Source organism: Carex rostrata, chromosome 11 (assembly GCF_964058835.1).
Source record: "Carex rostrata chromosome 11, lpCarRost1.2, whole genome shotgun sequence".
Lineage (NCBI taxonomy): Eukaryota > Viridiplantae > Streptophyta > Magnoliopsida > Poales > Cyperaceae > Carex > Carex rostrata.
In genome coordinates, this window is record NC_135928.1 from 5804845 (window position 1) to 5827226 (window position 22382).

General features: G+C 35.7%; 3 protein-coding genes, 1 long non-coding RNA gene and 2 pseudogenes across 8 annotated transcripts; 4 read left to right on the forward strand and 2 right to left on the reverse strand.

Annotated features, from left to right (window-relative positions):
• Positions 1 to 5685: 5685 nt before the first annotated feature.
• Positions 5686 to 6415, forward strand: LOC144562098 (calcium-binding protein KIC pseudogene; annotated as a pseudogene). The gene has a single exon (XR_013513971.1). The product of XR_013513971.1 is annotated as a calcium-binding protein KIC pseudogene (transcript).
• A 427-nt stretch (positions 6416 to 6842) lies between these two features.
• Positions 6843 to 10006, reverse strand: RS31A (RNA-binding (RRM/RBD/RNP motifs) family protein). Of its 3 annotated transcripts, none has more exons than XM_078311255.1 (6): positions 9953 to 10006; positions 9739 to 9856; positions 8163 to 8275; positions 7851 to 8077; positions 7279 to 7569; positions 6843 to 7179 (listed from the first exon to the last, which is right to left on the reverse strand). In XM_078311255.1, exons 2-6 carry the CDS (start codon positions 9842 to 9844, stop codon positions 7146 to 7148), a joined length of 771 nt encoding a protein of 256 aa, XP_078167381.1. In that variant the 5' UTR covers positions 9845 to 9856; positions 9953 to 10006; the 3' UTR covers positions 6843 to 7145. The 3 variants fall into 3 exon arrangements, with proteins under 3 accessions (XP_078167381.1, XP_078167383.1, XP_078167382.1); XM_078311257.1 differs by adding an exon at positions 8439 to 8554 and having other exon boundaries at positions 9739 to 9979; XM_078311256.1 differs by adding an exon at positions 8439 to 9138 and having other exon boundaries at positions 9739 to 9979.
• A 167-nt stretch (positions 10007 to 10173) lies between these two features.
• MTA (mRNAadenosine methylase) lies at positions 10174 to 13227 on the forward strand. The gene is made up of 7 exons (XM_078311243.1): positions 10174 to 11342; positions 11466 to 11564; positions 11706 to 11789; positions 11883 to 12238; positions 12315 to 12531; positions 12619 to 12698; positions 12811 to 13227. The coding sequence occupies exons 1-7, from the start codon at positions 10254 to 10256 to the stop codon at positions 13007 to 13009; spliced, it is 2124 nt and encodes a 707-aa protein (XP_078167369.1). The 5' UTR covers positions 10174 to 10253; the 3' UTR covers positions 13010 to 13227.
• Positions 13041 to 13544, reverse strand: LOC144562099 (uncharacterized). Its single transcript, XR_013513972.1, has 2 exons — positions 13344 to 13544; positions 13041 to 13219 (listed from the first exon to the last, which is right to left on the reverse strand). It is a non-coding gene; the product is annotated as an uncharacterized LOC144562099 (long non-coding RNA).
• Positions 13545 to 15542: 1998 nt separating this feature from the next.
• LOC144562191 (mitochondrial import inner membrane translocase subunit TIM23-2 pseudogene) lies at positions 15543 to 16411 on the forward strand (annotated as a pseudogene). Its single transcript, XR_013514001.1, has one exon. The product of XR_013514001.1 is annotated as a mitochondrial import inner membrane translocase subunit TIM23-2 pseudogene (transcript).
• A 2053-nt stretch (positions 16412 to 18464) lies between these two features.
• Positions 18465 to 20412, forward strand: LOC144562395 (uncharacterized). The gene is made up of 3 exons (XM_078311612.1): positions 18465 to 18719; positions 19591 to 19750; positions 20017 to 20412. Exons 1-3 carry the CDS (start codon positions 18641 to 18643, stop codon positions 20216 to 20218), a joined length of 441 nt encoding a protein of 146 aa, XP_078167738.1. The 5' UTR covers positions 18465 to 18640; the 3' UTR covers positions 20219 to 20412.
• The last annotated feature ends 1970 nt before the right edge of the window (positions 20413 to 22382 follow it).

Below are 22382 nucleotides of genomic sequence, written 5' to 3' on the forward strand. Positions count from 1 at the left end.
AGACCTTCAATGTTAATAGTGGTTAAGGTTTTAGAGGGAGGAATGGTGGTTGAAAGTTCATTGGATTATAATTTTGTTTCTTCAATTCCAATGATTGCAAATACACCTAGCGTAGTAGATCAGCCAGCTCCCTTTCCAGGTTCAGTGTTGTCAGGCCCTCGATGATCTTCAGTGACCCTTTATTCTCCGAATTCAGTGATGCTCGATTAAAGAGTACTTTAAGCAATCTTTGGACTGCATTAGTTAGAAGTGTGTTTCAATACTACTTAATTATAAGAATGTTTAAGCCAATCTAATTTGTATCAGTAATCTATTTTAAGCATGTATGTTTGAAGGTATTGCTATTGTTTTGTATGGGTGATTAATTCCTTTATTATTTGAAGGTATTGCTATTGTTGTGTCAATTTGTTTTATTGTCTAGAAAAGATATCATTGGTGCTATTATTTCCAACGAGAAAATTGTCCCCTTATTTCATGTGTATACTGGTATATAGGGGTGTACAACGGGCGGGTCGATGATATTTTATTAAAATTTAAACCCAACCCGATTATACCGGGTTAAAAAAAAATTTACTTGACCCACCCATAACCCAACCCAACCCATCTATTTTTTTATATACGGGTTAGACGGGTTAAACGGGTTATAAATTCAAAGCTATCATTCTGAACTGATTTAAAGAGGAAAATGAGACACCGATTCAAGGTATGTGTCAGCTAAGTTTGTGTTTATCCTAGTTAAATTTGGACAGGCAAGAATTTTTTTTTTTGTATTTGATTTAAAGCAGAGAAGAAAACAGGTCCAGTGAGGAAAAATAATGATACCAGTGCAGTGGCTAAAACCAGTAGGCTTACTACAATCAAGTAAGACAAAAAATATAGAACCAATAATACCCTTTTAAACTTCAATGGCTGAGATGCTTCTCTATTTCATTGGACAATTGCAATCACATTTTTTAACTAATAATTAAATAACAAAATTGATACAGAGCAAAGGAATTTCACACTAATTTGCTATGGCATTTAACCAGTGCAGTGGTACTAACTGGTACCAGTGCAAAAAGCAAGACAATGACTAATAGAAAGAAACTTCCAGAATCAATAGTAAAAGTCTAAACTTTAAAACATTAAGCAAATGAAGTACCAGTGCATTGAATAATTAAAGTCTAAGTTAAATAGGCAAGTCAGAAATCGGCAAATTGAAGTCTAAGTTAAATAGGCATTGAATAATTGAAGGAAAGAAGGAGATTAAATGCGGGATTAAAGAATGCCGCGTCGCGAGCGAAGGAGATAAGGACTTTGGGTCGGGTCCGGGTATAAACGGGTTAGTAAGAGTAAACCCGTGACCCGACCCAGAGTAACGGGTTTATCAAATTTCAACCCGTACCCGACCCAATAAGAACTCAACCCGTTAAAAAATGGGTCGGGTCAGACGGGTCGGGTGGGTCACGAGTTTTTTTGTACACCCCTACTGGTATATAGATGTTTCTTATTTTGGAGAAAAGGCAAAAAGCCCATTTCAGTTATTCAATAATCTAGTGATTCAGACATTTAGTAAGCTAGTCATTCAGTAATACGGTAATCTCTAAAATTGGAACCTGAATTGAAAATGCAAATAGCCTTAGTTGTGAAGAATACAATTGATATTTTGAGCCTTGTGTGCTGCTGTAATGCTTTTGAGTTGGTGAATTGAGCATTGTTATTTACATTGTTGTACTAGTAACTTGAATTTGAATTGTGTCTAATCAGAACACGAGCGGAGGAGAATAGATGACGGATATCATATCTCAAATTTTTTCGTCCCTAATTAGCGTCATTGCAAATCAGTGATCTTCACGGATCTTAATTCAATCTGAAGGTTTACAGGCAATTTCATCGAACCTTTTTATATATGACTCTAACACACACTAGTTTCACTCTATATAACTAAAGAGTGAGGCGATCGTGCATTGCAATGCGTGGATCAGGTCGTGTATTGGATTCATATCTCCGTTTCTGAAGTCCAAATTACCAATCTGAACTATTCAACATTATTATCAAGTGGAAATATACTTGGAGATCAAATTTTATATTTTTTTTTGAACCATTTTACTATTTTTTTTACAACTAGAATATCACTTGATCAAAAGATTATGGACCATCCAAGAGAAGTGATTTTCTACCTATCTAAGAAATAGTACAAATGTTCCAAAATAAAAAAATCCTGATAATTATTAATACTTACCATGAAGACCATAAAAATTCCAGCACTATCTTTTTTTTCTAAAATATTAATACTTACGCATGGAAATATTTATCCCTAAGAACGGTAGTATGTATACCTATAAGATGAACAATTTTTATATAAATAATTGTCTCTTCAACTAAATCCCAAACTACATGGGGGGCCATATACATTTTTAGAGGTGAATTTTTTTATCTCATTTTTATCTCGTCCACATTTCTAACGATCTATGAAGAATTTTGCGAATCTAAAATCATGAATGTCTTCTATGCAATTTTCTCTTTCAAATGAGATCCATGATGACGTACTTTCGACTCGTCGTCACACAAGTATTTATATCAATACTTGCAAATAGTTTTTACATATGACACTGACTGACATATAAAAGTATTAATATCAAGTATTACAAGTATTTATACTTATACACTAGAGTATTTATATCTATGTAAAAAAAAATACTTGAATAATCACTTCGTATACGTTCATCGTGATGAATATTTTATTTGTATAGATAAATAATTAGTGGGGACCATAGTACCACCTCTAAATAATTATCACATTTCTTATTTAACGTGGACCTTTTAATTTTAAAAGTGTTTAAATAATTAGTGGGGACCATAGTACAACCTTTTCTAAATTGTAGTTGTGGTCTTGTGGAGATAGAGGGGGGATAAGAGTGTGGAGATGGATATAATTATTCAAAAAAATAATGAATTAAGAGTTTAAAACAATTGTTACGGCAAATATGTGGGATTTATATTTTCCTTAGCACCATTGATGTTATTGTAAATCCTCGTAAAATATAATATTAACTAATCATACTTGTCAATATTAAAAAAATATATAATTAAATATGTGTTTAAAAATTTAAATAATTATAGAATTATATTTTTATTCAAAAAAAATTGTCATACCCTACCCTCCACCCTGATTCTGCCCCTGATAATCTTGTGGCTATATTACTTCTTGGAAGTATAATAAATGCTGAACAAAATAAAACATACAGTAATACCCCCACATGATGTTCACATGAAGGTTTTGACAATAAAAGAGCATGGGCCTAATTTCTTCGACTGGTACAGTTGTCATCTCACAGGCCAAGGCCCACAGTAGCCCAACAAAAATCAAAGGCTCAAGGCATGCTTGCTCGGTGTTGCTACTCTTGTTGCGGGTCATCTTCTAGAAACAATAATAAGGTCCTCGTTTGGGAATGAATAATGATGTCATTAAACTTCTACATCCATGGATTTTTTATGATTTTTTATTTTTAAAGCTACAATTGTATATAGTTTTAGTGCTCAATTAACATTGATTTAGATAAAATGATCGAACATATAATTTTCTCTGATCAAAATAATTAATTAGTATATAATTCTAGTGAAAATTTAACTTTTATGATACATTTAAAATTATAATTTTTTTTCAACATGTATTATTATTCATGAGATATTTTACGCAATATATACGTACCATGAAAGTGTATAGAGATTTTCTCATTCAATGCCTGAGATAGCGACTCAATGCAATAATGAACCTGTCCATGTAAATATTGAATACATATATTTGTTTTTACGATAAAATAATAAACTATTGAATAGTGCAATTCAACATAGAAGAAGAAAATCAAACTAATCAAAATATATGTGATGTAGCATAATTGAGGAGAAAAAACAACTGTTTATAAATTTTAATTATTCAGGAAACCAGACTAAAATTCATTAAATTTCAACATTATATTATATTATGTGCTTGTATTATAAAACGAACATAAATAAACTTTGAATAATCGCTTATTAATTTTAAGTGCAACTAGAAAAACTTCGATAATTTTCCTTTATTTTTTAAAGAATCAAGTCAGTTTCTTAAAAGGTGCATAGCTTATTAAAAGGTGCATAGCTTAATATTCTTAATTTTTCTTTAACTTGGAAAAAAAAATTCACTTCTCTTTTATTTTATTGAAAAAAAATCACTTCTCTTTTAATTTATTGAAAAAACAGTAATTTAATTCTCTAGTTTTGTAGACTTGTACCATCATCTCTCATCATTTGAATTCTTAATGTCTCTTTATTTGTCTTTTTTTTATAATAAATTTAATCCTCTTTTTTTATAATAAATTTCAATATTCATAAAAACTCCTTATTCGAATTTGAAATCTTTAGCCTTCCTCACAAATGCATTGTTCTTTGTCACAAAATTAAATATTAATTTTATGTTTTTTTAGAGTAAAGTTAAGAGTTAAACCATACAATAACACCAACAATCAAGACTTTAGAAGTAAAGTTGAAAATTAAACCATCCAACAGATTAAATATTTCATTCGGAATTCAAACCTGTGAATTTTCATACAAATGACATTATCTTTGCCACTAAATCAAAAAGACTGATTTTATGTTTGTTTTTTCTCAGATGTTCGAAGGCAATTGAACTTCTTTTTCCGACAAGTCAATAACTGGATATGCAGAAGTGTGAAATAATGGAAAATAAATGTGTGAACAGCTGAAATTGCATACATGTACATCCCTATTTATTTATAAGGGAACCTCGATCAAGGAACCTTCGACGAAACAGCCACATAGATAATAAAGCCTCCCCCACTTGGGATGCCAACGCAATGAATCGCGCTTACATCTCTATCTCCGTGGTCCCCACCTGACCTTCCTAAACCTACTCTAGAAGAAGCTTCAAAAGCCAAAAGCCATATGTATCTGTTCACTTCCGTCCTTGCATTTTGTCACTGTTGCCATTTTCTAAATTATTGTTTAGTTTCTTTTTAATCTAAGCCCTTGTAAAGACTGTTATTTACAATTTCCAATTTATGAATATAAAATGTAATATAGGATAGGACCTGAGCATCATCTTTCTTTCTATAAGAAACAAAGAAGACTAATTTGGATAGTTTATATGATTTCTTTTTGCATAGTATATATGAAAGGCACAATCATACTTTCAAGTTATGGAATTCAATTATATAAAAATTTTATGCTACAAATAGACATTAATTTTACACTATTTTTTAACATTTTATTATAAACTATATTAAAAATTCATGTATAATTACAAAAGATTTAAAATGAGTGGGGTTTCTGTAAACATAATCTACCCTGGAGCAGATAGATAACTTGAAAAAACAGCAAAGAAAAAAACAAAGATAATGAATAGGCGTCATATAAAAAAAATCAATTATGTTAAAGAATGGCAAAAATCATAGTTGCGCCCCATATTTATGAGCTGGATAAATTAGATTTTGTTTATTTAAAAAAAAATGATTGAATTTATTGTCATGTATGCGCATATACATATCTGAATATCCACGTGATGGAATTTCGGTAAACTCTTGTTAAAAAAAAAAAAAAAAAAAAAAAAAGTCGAGGAAGAAACGACAATTGCAAAATCTTGAAGGGCTGATAGCAAAATGTTCTTTCAGCAACAATAATAGCACAAGGACCACGCAGACGCAGTGGAGACAAATTTCTTAGATGACCAAAAGGTAGAAACAGTAAGACAACAGCAATCCCATCTCCTCCTCAGAAATTCCCATGCACCTGCATATGTAACTATCAACCAAACCAAACCCAAACCCCAACTCCCAATCCGCCTCAATTCAAGCATATACACCAGGCAATATATCATGGCAGATCAAAGCGCTCCTACAGCAACCAGAGCATCGTCATCGCAGCAACAGGAGGATGAAAAAGAGTATGAAGACCTGATGCCGGTCATGGTCGACAAGCTCGACTCAGACGACTTCATGCAGGAGCTGTCTGCTGGATTCAGACTATTGTCAGATGAACACACCGGGCTGATCACACCAGCGAGTCTTCTAAGGGGTGCAGCCGTAGCACTTGGGCTGCAGGGGATGACGGCTGAGGAGGCCGAGGCGATGGTAAAGGAGGGAGACACGGATGGAGACGGTGCGCTTAATGAGGCCGAGTTTTGTGTGCTCATGGTGAGGCTGAGCCCGGGACTGATGGCGGATGCGGAGGTGCTTCTGGATAGGGAAATCGATGTCGAGCTCAACAGAGTTGCCTCTCATGGTTGATGTACAGGTTTTGATTATTCGGATTGATGATCGGGTTATCTGAGCATTGTATATCGATTGGGTGACAGACCATCGATCAATCAGATACCCGGCAGCAATTTAATTAATAATTAATTAATAAAATTATATACCTATCCCGTGGGATTTTGTTTGTATACCTACAATCATGATTGTAAATTTGAGGTCCTTTCGCACTTACAGTATGGATAAACTAAAAAGGAGTTGCAACTTTAGAATCCTATTTAGCTCTGAGCCTCTGATATTATTTTTGCTGTTCAGCATGCGCAATTTGCTTAAGCCGTAGATTGTTAAAAAAAAAAAATAACGATTATTTCGACTGCAAATTAATGCAAATTAAAAAGATAAATCTAGATCTGCACAATGTAGACAATATTCAAGTCATTTCAACCGGGTTGTTAGCCTAAGCATTTGACAGCATTTGAGTTGTCCCAAAGAGCTCAATCAGAAAATTTTGCTAGAGATAACGAGTTCCATCGTGCAATGATATTTTTCTTTTCCCAATTCATCAACACTTCTAAACCTAGTTACAAAAATGACAACAATTAAAATCAACATCAGATGAGCCGGAATTAAACCAACTCCTTTTAAACTGTTAAAGCAAAATTCTGTAAAGATATAGCAGACATCGCAATATATAACACTGCAAATTGTAAAGATGGGCAGATATCACAATAATAATATTCACCTCAAATCATGACACCACAAATTTGACATGCACTACAACAGTAGCTAACAGACCACAGGAAACTACAAGATCACTATTACAAAAGTCACTACTCATCATCTCAAAAAGTAAAAGGAAATCATCAAGAAGTTGAGACAAGCTGCCTTCATCGGTCCCCCAAGATGCATGAAAAGACACCTTCAAGCCCTGGATGATCTTCTGACTGGACTTCGACTGAGTATTTAGAGTTAAAAATATATATATATATATATTAGCCATATACCAAAACTAAAAGACCATAATGATTTGGAGCAAATATTATGCAACTTTTACCTCCTGTAACGACCGTGGCCGTATCCAGGACTCCTGTAACCATACTCAGGACTCCTTGGACGATCATAGGCCGAGTGTGCCGCATAGCGGTCATACACAGGGCTCCTGCGCTTTCCATAATCAGGACTGGCGCGAGGTCGGCGATAATCTGGGCTGATTGAGCGGCGATATGGATCATCATACTGCCCACCATATCCACTACCACCTCTTCTAGGGCTGTCATACTTGTCCCCTGGCTCACCATCATCTCTGAACGCATACTCCACTGACACTATTCTGTCAAGGAGTTTGCTGTAAAATACAAAAACCACCACAATATTATCGGGTAAAAGTTTGATTAGGTGAATTTTCCTACTATCTTTCTTGGTGCATTGATTAATAATAGATAATAGAACATATAACAAAAATATTGGACATCAAGATTCGAACATCAATTTAACAAGAGATTGGTTATGGAAAGTGCATTTACAGTACAAATAAGATGGATGTATGTGAACAATTAACAGAGAGCTGCTCAAACAAAACAGTTTTGAGTTCAAAAAGGCCATCAAAAGAAGATTATTTTTAAGAACCTGTTGTGAGTGCTTTCCAGTGCCTTGGTGGCTTCCTCTTGAGTCTCAAACTGAACAAACGCAAAGTTTCGTCTGATTCGCACATTTAAAACCTTCCCATATGGCTCAAAATGCTTCTCAACGTCACGGACCCTTGTGTTAACTGGGTCAAAGTGAATGACAAACAGGGTTTTGGTTGGCCTTGTGTTTGCTGGAGGCTTGTCACGGCCGGGGCCTCTTTCTCCTTGCTGATATAACAACAAAATTTTAACAAGTCATCCATCAAATTTCCACAGTTAACATTTTAGGGTTAAAAGGAAAGTCAATAGTCACCTTTGACCATTCGACAGTTAGCCTGCGTCTGCCATAGCCAAAAGGCGTGTTATCAAGTGCTCTTATAGCATCATCAGCATCTCGTTCATCAAAAAAATAGATGAACGCATACCCTGTAAAAAGTAAATTATGTTGTTAGGCACAAAGATAAAGAAAAGACATGCATATAGCCAAGGAAAGAGAAGTGGCAATAAAATGACAAAAAAAATCAACAAATACATAGAACTTTTTTTTACTCATTTAGAATTGCTGGAATATCAAGAAAAGGTACTGCACCTGCACTTATAAGTAACAGTCCGGAGAACATTTAAAGTGAATAGATAGAAGTCTCCACTACGGATCAGTGTGTTGTTTCAGGTAAAACCAAAGTAAACAAGATGTTTCTGGACATGCTTCACCGTTAATGGAGCAAACATAGGACACGTATGACATGATGGCAAAGGTTGGGCACTGATGGTGCTGTGAACCTTGTTCATCAAACAAGAAATCTGAACATTGCATGGCAAGGATGGCAAGTTGGCATGTGATAGTTCAACAAACCCTGATTTGTTACTCAAAAATGTGTTTCTGCAAAGTGACACCAAGACTCAACTCATTGGCCCGTAAACAGCATGGCATGGGAGCTCAGGCATCATGACAGGATGGAACAAAGTCAGCACCAATGCCATGATGGAAGCATTCTAATATTACAACGAGCAGAACAAGATGTATCTAATGGCATGTGATGTCATTGTCTCACTAGGCATGGCATGATGGTGTTATTCATGGCATGATGTGAGATGGCACATTGCATGAAGACAAGGGCCCTTTGGTTGACCATGGAATTAATGTGGGCATAAGAGGAGACCATGAGAAGAATACGACCAAGTGCAAAATAGAAAAGGCTGAGGTGGCATTGGTTAAGTTCAATCCATGTAAAATGTATACCATAACAGTTGGGAAGCCCTGATTGAGCTCTATTTTACATGGGTGGTTCCTGCGCCATAGCAAATTTTTTAAATATAAACTGTCTTTATAATTTATATCACTATGAAGGAATGACATTGACATCACTTGATTATCCTGTCAACCTTAAACCAATCATGATAGTTTTTCAAAGCAATTGAGCTTACGAATTTGATGAACCCAGAAAACCTAACCCACTATTGCCAGAATATGTAGTTATGAACCCCAAACCAGAAACAATTCCAACCAAACAAGTCCCCCAAGCCCTGCTAAAGCCAACTAACAATCTACTGATCCTATCAATGCAAGCTAAGCTGACAAAAAAGAAGTCACACCAGCTCCAAACCAACTTTATCAAACAAAAATAACCCAAAAGAGACCCATATTCTGCATCCACCTGACCCAAACCTAAAACCAGCTCTCAAAAAACCAAACACAAATTGTCACGTACAGAGCTAGACGAAAATAAAATCTAAAGGGATCCTATATTATATGCGACAAGAAACTTCATTAACCAAAACAAAAATGAGAAATTGATATAAATAATATCTTGACTCCATCAATGCAAATAATTATTCCATACCTCTAACTTCTAATGAAAAGATGTAGGCATAAGAAGAAATCGACTTACCAGACTTCATATCGATGCGCTCAATCTTTCCATATTTGGAGAACGCGCGCTCAATCTCCGAATAGCGAACATCATAATCCAAATTCCCACAGAAAACTGGCTTCATCTTTTCCAAACCCTAAATCAATAAGAAATCGATTAGGAAAAAGGATGATGATATATGTCGGCGAATACGGAACAACACAAAAACCCTAACCCTAGAAAACATGGATACCTTGTTATTGTTTTTCTCTTCGGAGATGAAGAAACCTACGAGTATAATAAAGGATTCGCAATAGTTCGATTTAATGAAGTGGCCTATATATATTTAGGGAAAGAGTAATCTGGAGTCTGGAACCTAATCGGCCATTGCCTTGTTAGGAACTAAAAGAGTTGGGCCTAAAATGGCCCAATTAAGGCCCATCTAAATTAGATTGGTCATACTCATAGGCTTTTTTGTTTTATTTTTTTTTTAAAAAAGAACAAGAACAAGAAAAGAAGGTGCTCCCCTCAGCACTTCGGGAGAGAGCGATATCATGGAACAGCAACCAGCGATAACCACCGCTAACGGCGGAGGCGCCGCCGGCACCGATGAAATCTCCACCGTGAAAGAACTCCGCCAGAAATTAGAGGACTCTATTACCTCCAGGCGTCAGGCTCAAATGGACCTGATTTCCTCTCTTCACCCGCTCTACCCCGACCTTATCCCCTCTCTCGACCTCTCTCTCAGCGTAATCTCCGCCTTCAACCACCGTCCGTTCATTCCTACCCCCACACCGAATCCTAACCCTAAACCCTTTCCCACACGGCCCCTTTGCTACTCTCCCTCCAACCACTCTCCCATAAACCCTAATAAAACGCTGCTGCCACCTGCTCCATCCCCTTCTAATTCCACCGATTGTTTATCAGTTGTTCGAACAATGGTGGCAGTGTGCCTCCTCGAGTCTGTCCCGTTCACTGAGATCGACTCGGCAGCTCTGCTACGGCGGCTGGAGAACGACCAGTCATCAGTGGGGCCTACGGAGAGAGCTGCACTAGCAGAACTTTCGAACAGGTTGGGTGGATCTGTTCAAGCAGTGGAGATGGCTCTCAGGAGAATTGGAGAGGAGAACGGAAGTATCCAGTTCGAGGAACTCTCACTTGGAGGTGACCGACCCATTATAATGGTCTGGGGCATTGATAGAAGTAGGCTCTTGAAAGAATTACCTGAAACATCTAATCGTAATAGTAACAATGAGGTGGAATTGGATGCCAGTAACTCGAATTCAGGTCAGGACACTAGTATAACAGGAGTTACAATGACACCAAAGCAATCACAGAGTGAAATATGGATGGGTTCCCAAACCCCACATATGATGTCTCCAATGTTCTCTGGTATGAACCGAAGTAGCCCCAGGGTACCCGGGTTAATGGGCATGACCCCACTTTCAAGACCAATTGTCAGGTCGGGTGGGGCTACTAGTGGTGGCTCCAATGAACCGAGAACTGAAGAAGATGATTTGAAGGATCTAGAGATGCTTCTTAACAAGAAGACTTACAAGGAGAAGCAACAAAGTAAAACTGGAGAAGAACTTTTGGACCTCATTCACCGACCTACTGCCAAAGAGACAGCTGTTGCTGCAAAGGTTTGATTCTGAGGTGTTTTCTTTTTAGATTGACTCATCAAGTGGCTGTTTTTATTTTGTTTTATGTTTTATCTATTGAGGTTTGCGGTTGGAGTCTAATGTTGATTTCACCTATTTGCTCAGTTTAAGACCAAGGGTGGGTCACAGCTCAAGGAATACTGCTCTAATCTGACCAAAGAGGACTGCCGGCGCCAAAGTGGTTCTTTTGTTGCATGTGACAAGGCTAGTATGATAACGATATTATACTAGAAATTAGAAAGTTTTTCTACTGCATTTACATTTTTAGAGTTAGTTAAAAAAATAGTATTTGATATGTATCAGAGCATTAAATTAACATAATTATTCTTTACTTTTTTTTAACAGGTGCATTTTCGACGGATCATTGCTCCTCACACTGATACAAACTTAGGTGATTGTTCTTTTCTGGATACCTGCCGACACACAAAGGTCAAGCTCATTTATTAATCATTGATTTTACAGTAACTTTATATTATATATATATATATATATATTTAAACAATAAATTCAAACACTTTGCAGACATGTAAGTATGTACATTATGAGCTTGACCAGTCAACTGACATAACTCCAATTATAATGGGATCTGGCAATCTTGCACCTCCTCGGCCAATGAAACAACAACGTGCTGAGTATTGCTCGGAGGTTGAGCTTGGTGAGCCCCAGTGGATAAATTGTGACATCCGATCCTTCCGGATGGACATATTGGGTCAATTTGGAGTTATCATGGCAGACCCACCATGGGATATCCACATGGAACTGCCTTATGGTACCATGGCTGACGATGAGATGAGAAACCTCAATGTCCCAGCATTACAAACTGATGGCCTGATTTTTCTTTGGGTCACTGGGCGTGCTATGGAGCTTGGCCGTGATTGGTGAGTATATCATTTTAAATGGATGGTATTTTTATCCGTAAGTTTTCTCATACTTAATATCTTTTGTGGGTTCCAGTTTGGAGGCGTGGGGATACAAACGAGTTGAGGAAATCATTTGGGTGAAGACAAATCAGCTACAGCGCATCATTCGAACAGGTCGGACTGGTCACTGGCTGAACCACAGCAAAGAGCACTGCCTTGTGGGTATAAAGGGCAATCCTGAGGTGAATAGGAATATTGACACTGATGTTATTGTAGCTGAAGTTCGTGAAACAAGCAGAAAGCCCGATGAGGTATGTTAAGTTTATAATGAACGAAATGAATAATTGTACTGAGTAGATATGTCTTGACTTAGTTATTTTCTGTTTTTAAAATTTCAGATGTACCCGTTGCTGGAGAGGATAAGCCCAAGGACAAGGAAGCTAGAATTGTTTGCTAGGATGCACAACACACAAGCAGGGTATGCATAACATAATTTTTATTTATGATTGATAGGTGAAACTATTATACTTTTATTCATATTTCATTTTTTTTATTTTTAAATTATTTGTTCTCTATGACTATGTATGTAGGTGGCTTTCTCTCGGAAATCAGTTGAATGGTGTGAGATTAGTAGATGAAGGTCTAAGGGCAAGGTTTAAAGCTGCATATCCAGATGTAGAGGTTCAGCCCATGTCACCTCCTAGAGCAAGTGCACCTATGGATGTTGATCCACCGACCCCATCAGGCTTTGCTACGTCCGAAGGAAAGCCAATGGGAATTGAAGCATAAGAATTTGCATATGTGGGTTAATTATCCATAACTGGTATTAATAGTTTTCTTTAATTTGGGATGTAGCTTAATTATCCATAACTTTTTAAATTCTTTTATATCAAGCTAGTTAAATAATATAGAAGTGTTAGTATGTTTCCTAATATTTTTCTTAAGAACGTTATCAGTAAATTAGACATGTTTCTTGATACTTCCAATATGTAGAGATCACTATTTTGCAAAGGTTTAAATAACGTTTATCGCGTCATAGCGGACTGATTAAAAAAATAGTGCTATGCCCAAATAGCGCCATAGCTTTTATAGTCTGAAAACACTATAGTGCGCTATTTAGAACCTTTCTATTTTGTTATCTTCTGGTAAGGGAACAGTTTTGTATAATAGGTTGCGGTCTCGTTGATTGGACCAAATCATGTCAAGAAAGGGATCATAAACAATCTTGGTTAAGTTCAATTGAAAAGGAGCCCCAACGATTTCAACAATATTTCTCGGCCTTGTTTTCTTGACCTGATAACGGATGTAGTCTATTACGAAACTATTTAAGGAAAGTCATATTGAATCCTATAGTTTGTGAAATCACATATAATTGTTGCTTTTAAGGGTTGAGATCCTTGACAAATCGCGCTAAGGGTATATTTGGATGGAGCAATAGTACTAATCCAAAAATAACACTATTTTTTTAAGCTATTCATTGTTTGAATGAAAAGCTACCTACTATTTTTTTTGTTTATCTTTTAGAATTAGCTCACTATTCTACTAATTCAATTAAAGTTGAGTTAACAACTATTCTTCATGTTTTCGCTCACTCATAAAAAACAAATTATGTATAGACACTGTCGGTCTCACAAATTAGATGTATCAAATTTTATACAAATTGAATGTTGCTTGATATTTCATCATTTAAATGTAGACAGTTTTATATTTCAAGTTTTTTTATTAATAGTATGCATCAAATTTAATTATTTTAATATGTACGATATAAATGTTGTCTATCTCGCATTCCATTCCAGAAGTTGAATTTAAAATTATGAAATTATTCTTTTACTATTCTCATAATTATCAATTTAATATATTATCAACAAATGTCAGCCCTAAAAAATTTGAATCATATATCATACTTGTAAATAAGCCGACGAACCCAGCCTTTGTGATAAGAGGAAAAAAAAAAAACGGTTTTTTATGAAAGTCCTTTCTTTAGAGTCAGCGTTTGCCGATTTTTTTTAATAGGTGGCATATAAAAAACCCATATCATCAATCTCATGAAATTTCCTTTAATACCAGGTCAGGACTGCTGAATAACTCAGCTGTTGAATGATTTGGACCGATGAATTACTTAGCAGTTGAACGGTCTTTATTTTTTATTTTTATTTTACGGGTGATAATAATAGGACTAACTTGTAATAAATAAAAATTCTCAAGGATAAAATTGATGACTTGGTGATAATTTAAGACTCGTGACACATTTAAAATTTGGTTAGTTTTCAATGCGCCATCTAAATTTACTTCAATTTCTTATTTCTTATCGAACTCTTTAATATTTTATATTTCCCTTCAACTCTTTAATATATTATAATATTAATCATGCAGCTGATTAATTAAAATTTTGCGAACAATTTTACATTTCATTAAAATTATGTGCATATACTCATAAATCATAATTTATTAAAAATAATTAATTAAACTTATCAAATTTATCAAATAATATTTTTTTAATTTAATTTTCTTGTTAATTAATAAAATTTCATAAAATTAGCAGAATTCACAAGCTGGTTTTACCACAAATCCAAAATAGGCTGAGCACAACAAATAAATTAGGCTTCTTTTGTTTTCACTTACTGGAATGTAAATAATTTTCCCTTTTCTTTGCTTTTCTTTTTGCTATTTTATTTTCAAAAAACTTTGTAAAATTGACACCACTGGTGGTGTCCAATATATAAAATCTTGAAACTTAACTCCTACATTTCTCATTAAAAAAAATAATATAATTGTCATTTAGAAAATATTTAAATAAGACAAGAAAAAATACAATGCATATATTGAATAAATGTAGAGAAAAAAATAATAATCAAAATGACCGACTAATCGGTCGTATAAATGAAAAACGGATGATTAATCGAGCCGTTAAAACAGAAAGTGGGTGATTAATCGAATAAATAAGCCGATTAGTCAATTTTATATGAAAACAACCTTTCGATAAGTCTATTCGTAATGGTTTAGTAAACGCCACCGACTAATCGATCAATTAATCAGATTAAACATTTGTTTTTTACAACATTAAGCTATTGATGTAAATTGATGAATGATGAATCTAGCTTCATCTGTGAAATTTTCATAAAATGAGTTTTTTTCATAGTCAATACCGACGATGGATGTGAAATTTTCATAGAATGAGTTTTAACCTAAAAGACAATAAATTTAGTAAATTTGTGAGTTTTAAGAATTTAGATGAATATGATATTATAAATTTTAGAAGGTAAGTATGTAATTTTAAAGTTTTTGTAGGATATATGTAAAATTCTCCATTTTTTTAATTTATTTTTTTGTAAATCCGCGCCGTCTCCTCTCAGTTATTTACCTGTGTTTTCCCACTGACAGCAAACAAATCAAACAGTCTTCAAAACCCTAACCCCTATTCCAAGCTTCGATCACGTCCCCTCCTATGGCGGGCGAGGACTCGGGCCGCCGCCAGTACAACCCGTATCAGGATCTAAACATACCTTACCGAACCCTCTATGATCTACCGACCTCCCCTGAGTTTCTCTTTGAAGAAGAATCCCGCGCTCAGCGCCGCTCCTGGGGCGAGAACCTCACCTACTACACTGGTCTTGGCTACCTCGGTGGCTCCGTCGCTGGAGCTTCTGTGGGATTCCGTCGGGCCACCATTGCCGCCGAGCCTGGAGACTCGTTCAAGATCCGTACCAACCGGATCCTGAATTCGTGCGGTCAAGATGGGAGGAGATTTGGCAATAGGATGGGGGTGATTGGGTTGCTGTTTGCTGGTATGGAGAGTGGTATGGTTGAATTGAGAGGTACTGATGATTGGATTAACACTGTGGTTGCGGGTCTAGGTACTGGTACGGCTTTTAGGGCAGCTGGTGGGGTCCGATCAGCGGCGGTTGCGGGTGCACTTGGCGGCTTGATGGCTGCTGGTGCTGTCGCTGGTCGTCAAGTAATGAAGAGATATGTGCCAATTTGATATACAAGGTACCTGGTATTGGGTTTCAGGTTTGGCTAGGAGACTTTTTAGTTATTGTTAGTTGAAATGGTTGTGCTGTGTAATAAGCTCCTACTGACAATGTTTTCTCTGTTTATTTATGAGGAATAGGAAAATAGAGATATTAAGAATTAAGGTTATTTTTTTTGTTATTCTAAAAGGCTATGTTTATTTATTTTTACTTTCTTCCCTGTTTGGTGATGGCTGCTTTTGTGTTTCACACAGATATTAGCTTTGTTTTACATAATAGTATATTCAGATTGAGTAATTAAAGGAAATAAGCAACTAGAAACAAAAGTTTTGCCATAAATATTAACTGACTTGCCGTTGCTAATTTACTTCTGTCAGTATTTTAATCTCTTTTGCTATATATTTTCCATTTTAGTGATTACTTGAAATAATCTCTGTTGGAAAGGGTTGCTCTTGTTTAGGACTAAGAGGTGCTAACTACAATTTTTTTGTTTTCGGGATTGTGATGGAAAAATTTGGCTTCTTACTGATACAACTGGAGAGCCACATGTTTTATATGTCATTTGATTTAGGTCAGCCACTTGGAATGATCTCTGATCTGAGAGCTATTTAAATTGCCAGTTTTTTAATGTAATGGAATAGACAGGATTCAGATCATGTGATGACTCAACTATTGGATTAGTTTTCTGAATCTTAAAAATGGGTTCAATAGTCAACTGGATTTGGATTCATCGTGATCAAATATTCGTGTGAATTTGGCAAATACCCATATCTAATAGCATCAGTGCATAAAAGCAAAGAACTTGTTATGCTGATGTCGAGAAGTATGTTGTATACAAGTTAGGTTGAATTAACAATAATGCTCTACATATTGGTTAGGGACTTATGATGCAGAATATAATGCTGTTAATGCCACCGTTTGGATGCAATATATTTTCCATTTTAGATGACATCTGTGTTTCAGTGTTCGGATGTCATCGTTTCTATTGCGTTTAGATTCCTGCAGTCGGAGTTATTTGAATTTCTCTTGTTTTGCAAAGGTGTATGCAAGTACCAACTGATATTAAAATATAGTTAAGAGATAAGATGCAGTGTAAGTTCTGCAAAAGAAGTTAAATTCTTTCAGTCATCAAATGAATTTCAATTTGGATTTCTCTTGCAATTAGTCAAAACCCGGCCTGTCTGAAACTCTAATCTTACCAGAGCTGGATCGTTCAGTTGTTTCTCTTTAGTGAATGTGTACTATTGAAGAGGAGGTGAACCTCAGAAAACTGTTTAACATAAGGTTTTTGTTTTATGATAATTGCTATATTGAAGATTTGAAGATAAACTCTATATACTGACTGTATAGTCCCTTAGCAATTCCTTTTCACCCTGTTTGGACTTCGGATGGAGGGTAGCGAGTAATGGAAGGAAAGATGAAAAAAAAAATGTACATAAAATAATCTTGTTTGCTTGAATCTTAATAGAAGATTAAGATTATTGGAGGTGTCCTTGTTAATCTCTTGTAATATTCAAATGCTTTAGTTGTGTTATTTTCTAAATTAAACTGTAATGGAAGAAAAAAAAATTGTAGCCAACAAAACAATAAGAAGGATAGGATGTTCTCGATATTATAGTACTTGGTTTTTGAAATGTGGCTGCTAGCGTTTTGCAACTTTTATTCTCTCATTCAATTCTTATAAATTTGGGCACAATGAGCAGCCGAATATTTTTATTTAACAAACTTAAATTCCAAATTAAAATTTTAAAAAATATTAGATAAATTTTGAGATATAGAAAGATCAGAATGAGAAATTCGATCCTGGTTACTTTTTTCTGAAACAAAAAAGAAAAAAAAATTAGTAAGTTGCTGGTTTATTATCTGGCCATAACAAGGAATATCTTTTGAAATCTGATCGTAAGCTCAATTTTTTTAAGAAAAAAAGAAGAAACAAAAGTTTCAATTTATCGAAGGGTTGAACTTTTATATTTTTATCATATTGTTTGTTTTTGTTTTTTTACAAAATTAGTAAGTACCATTTTTTTTTATCTCAGTCATTCTAAATTTCAAAATTTATTCAATAATTGTTTCAGAGATTTAATTTTCAATTTTATATTTACTAAGTAAATAATACTTAGCAATCAACAGGCGTCTTGTAATAAATAAAAAATAAATAAACTGCCGCTTAACGAACTAAATAACCCAAAGTCCTTCCCGGGTAGATCTGATTTTAAGAAATGGTGAGATTTGAGTGCACATGGTCCAGCTGTACAGGTGACGCATCGTTACATTTTACAGCCTTTGTGGGTTACACTTTGCGCACTCTCAAGTCTCAACTCTTCATCTCAGATTGGCTTCTTTAGACCAAAACTAATCATTTCCTCCTCCTCTGCTTATCTCTCCCTTCACGCAATTCCTGAAACCTGAAACCTGAATTAATAAGTAGAAAGATTCCAATTCAACCAAGATGCAGACTTTGCCAATTGAGATCTCTGTTAGGATTTTTCACCTATTGGATTACCAAAGTCTTGCAACTGCTAATCAAGGTCTGGGTCTCTCTTTCTCTCTCTTTGAAAAACACTTTTTGAAATCAGAGGTTTTTTTTTTCATTTCATTTTTTTCTACTTTTATCTTCAGTTTAATCAATAAATTTGAGTGCATAATTGTAAGGCTTCACCCATGTATTAAAAGAAGAGTTTATGTTTTGATTTCTGATCACAGAGAACATTTTTAAAGCTTTTTCTTTGATCATGCAAATTCTCATATAACTTCGTTATTAAAAATTTCTTCCCCCAAATGAAACTTGAAAGAAAAGAAATGAAATTTTGTTGTGAAGAATCTAAAATAGAAAAATAGGTGATTGGTCAGACCAAAATTAGGTTCCTTGCTCAACTAAGTACAGCTAAGCCAAAATTATCATAAATTCTGACCAATGGGTGATCAAATTCACCCTTATCTTGCAAATAAAAATAAAGGAGACAAGGTGTGTAAATATACATACCCGCATAGAGAAATTATCCATATCCATACTCTGATACGGATATGGATAATTTATAGTTCCTTAAAAAATACACACATCCGAATTATTTGAATTTCTAGTTGTCTATTTCAAATTCTAGATTCCCCCCCCCCCCCCCCCCCCCCCCCCCCCTTTTTTTGTTGAGATGTTTTCATACTTTACAGACAAGTTGATTATAAATATTGAATATTTTTATACTTCCATATTTGTTATCCGTATTAGTCGGTTCAAATCCGTTAATATCTATATTTGTATTTGCTCAAAGAAATGTGGATACATATATGATTTTATCAGTATGTGTTTAGAATTCATTGTGTTTACACCCCTAAAACCCCATTAATAAAAAATACTTTTTTTGATATAATGTTGGCGAATAAACCCTTTGTATATAAAAGTAGTCTCCAGGAGATGGAGGGTTTTGACATCAGACGATTCATTCTGGTACAACCTATTTAAGGAGAGATGGGGACAAGTCTCGGCTGAGTTCTATGCCCCAACAGAGCCCCAAACATGGAAGGATGTCTATATTGTACAACACCGATGCGATCACTATGGATTGTAAGTCATAATAAGCATGTCTTTATGAATTCTCAATTTGTAGTGTAGTATTAACTTTAGCAAGCACCAATTTGTGCCCCAGCTGACCTCCATATCACCACAATTTAAAATTTTAAGACACTTTTGTTTTGAGATTTTTCAATGAATTATTTAAGAGTAAAACCTGGTAATAATGACAGGTATGAAGTCAAATTGTACAATATAGCAGTACAGTAGTCACCAATTAATGCAGACAGAAACTGAAATTCTCTCTCTCCTTATTTCAGGAGCCTTAAAATCATCAAAGAAGGAAATGACTATTATCTTATCCACCAAGGTAAAATTGAACGGTACCTCGGGTCGTGCCAAAACAAAAATGGGAAAGAGATGTCCCAGCAGGAAGAGGGATCAGCTATTTCTGATCGTCTCCTGTTTTTCCTTGGTGATTTGGAGACTGCTTGTGCTAAAGCCAAACGGGTCAATTTCTAATGAATCTGTATAGTTTGAAAATCATTATCTTTGATTGGAATATTTAGCCATTAATGTTATCTAATCATTTTTTTATTTTCTTATTCATCAAGTTCATTGTTTACCATGCAGTGATCCTATACTGCACACAGTCATGTATGATGTATCTAAACATTCATCTGATAGAGTAATAAATTTTAAGTTCACATTCTTCACTCTATGTAAATCACTAATTTGAATTCATATTTTGGTCCCTAATGATGGAAAGTTCATTAGGCAAACGTCAATAAATCAGTTCCACCTCTTGATGTGTTGCCTGGATATCCTTGATTTGTTGTTATACAAGCCATGATTTGATCTGATTTTACCACCCCCATTCAAGGGAGAGGCATAAAGGCAAAAGGTTGACTGGTACAAACTTTACCCCATGGGAAAACCTATGGCCCATATTTAATTTTGTATCTGCTGTTAGCGACAGGTTGTGTGCTAAGGCCGAGTGTCAATTTCAGAAGATCGGGAGAGTATAGTGTATAGTTCCTACCTCAGAACCTAATTTTCTAAAGATACGGTGACGACTGGTACAGTGATTACTGGTACGGAGCGCCTCTCCTGCTCCTGTACTGACAATAGCGCCCTTGCAAGTGCTGTCACACAATTGCAACCCCCAACTGATGTGGGTCGCGCGCAGCAAAAGAATTTTTTGAAATTTGGCACTTGTAAATTAAACAGTTCACTGTTTTGTTTCCATGTACCTAGAAGCCAAGTTGAGATGGCTCATTGTCTACCTAAATTGGGATATACTTTTCCTTTATTTAGAATGTGATGGTTATGTAATGAATTTTGTTGGTTGAATGGAATTTGCCTACGGGCGTTTTGGATGCAAAAAAAAAAAAGTTTCTAACAGTAATTCTGCAACGGGATCAACCTGCTGTTTGTCTAATATAAAAGCAACATATGAATACCGCGTCGATTTCTATACACATTTTTGTAGGAAAACCTTACTCTTCACCAAATTGAAGAGAGAAGAACATTACATGGATATGAGAGGCGTTTCAGAATCATGGTGCGAGAGCAAGCATACTCTTTAGGAATCCCGTTGGAAGCACAGATCTCATTGCAAGTGGCTAAAATCGGGAGACAAAAATACACGGTATTTTCATGCAATAGCTTCAGCAAGGCATAGAAGGAACATAATATCAAACCTTATTCATCAAGACCAAGATATAACAGATGAAAACCTAATCTGAAATGCATTCAGAGATCAGATGGAAAATCTTTTGGGTACAGGTAATTCAGTTTTGCAGTTCAAACCGGATACTTTATATTCACACAACCCGAATTTGAATTCCCTTCAACAACCCTTTACTCAATTTGAAATTGAGGCGGCAGTACGACAGTTGGCAAGGAATAAGGCATCAGGTCCGGATGGGATTGTAACGCTTCTGAATTCGGGTATATTTTAAATTTAGAATCCAATTTGAATCAAAATAAAAATAAGAATAATATATATAGTTCAGAAAATAAATAGCAAAACGTTTTATTAATTTACATGAAAGTTATATCTAAATTCTGCATATAAATTTTAATTATGCATTTCTTAGCCCAATTAGTAAGCCCAAATTAGAAATATGCAATCCTAAGTTTAGCCCACATCCAATAATATAACCAACCAAAGTCTCTCCTCTCTTCTCATTCCCAATTGTTTCCTTTTCAATTATTCCTGTAAGTCTTTCTCTTTCTCTTTCTCTCTTCTTGGCCGCCCCCCCCCCCATCTCTTTTTGGATGCCGCCGGCCCTCCCTCTCTCTTGTTCTCCCTTGTGCCGCCGCCCCCCTTCTCTCCCTTGGCTGCTGACCCGCTGACCCGAGCCCCACCCTTGGCCGCTAACCCAAGCAACCCCAAGGCCGCCAGCCCCCTAGGCCGACAGCCCCCTGGCCGAACCCCTCCCTCTCTCTCTTCTTCCCCTTGCCGCTGCCGCCGGCCACTACCCTAGACGGACCCCTGCTGGCCGAACCACAGCCCTAGACCCGAACCCAAACCCTAGACCCGAACCCATTAACCCTAGACCCGAACCCATTAACCCTAGACCCGAACCCATTAACCCTAGACCCGAAACCCATTAACCCTAGAGTGTGATCCTATGAACCAAAATTTTCTTCAGGGGGCAAGCCCCCTAAGACCCCTGTA

Bases quoted from the DNA above. Each gene is read 5' to 3' on its own strand.
- LOC144562395 (XM_078311612.1), top strand. From the start codon at position 18,641: ATGCAGACTTTGCCAATTGAGATCTCTGTTAGGATTTTTCACCTATTG. The intron at 18,720-19,590 runs GTCTGGGTCTCT...ATATAAAAGTAG, and splicing joins TCTTGCAACTGCTAATCAAG to TCTCCAGGAGATGGAGGGTT. The intron at 19,751-20,016 runs GTAAGTCATAAT...TCCTTATTTCAG, and splicing joins CGATGCGATCACTATGGATT to GAGCCTTAAAATCATCAAAG.
- MTA (XM_078311243.1), top strand. From the start codon at position 10,254: ATGGAACAGCAACCAGCGATAACCACCGCTAACGGCGGAGGCGCCGCC. The intron at 11,790-11,882 runs GTCAAGCTCATT...AACACTTTGCAG, and splicing joins ATACCTGCCGACACACAAAG to ACATGTAAGTATGTACATTA. The intron at 12,532-12,618 runs GTATGTTAAGTT...TTAAAATTTCAG, and splicing joins CAAGCAGAAAGCCCGATGAG to ATGTACCCGTTGCTGGAGAG.
- RS31A (XM_078311255.1), bottom strand. From the start codon at position 9,844: ATGAAGCCAGTTTTCTGTGGGAATTTGGATTATGATGTTCGCTATTCG. The intron at 7,570-7,850 runs GTTCTTAAAAAT...TGTATTTTACAG, and splicing joins CTGGAAAGCACTCACAACAG to CAAACTCCTTGACAGAATAG. The intron at 7,180-7,278 runs GTAAAAGTTGCA...CTAAATACTCAG, and splicing joins GGCCACGGTCGTTACAGGAG to TCGAAGTCCAGTCAGAAGAT.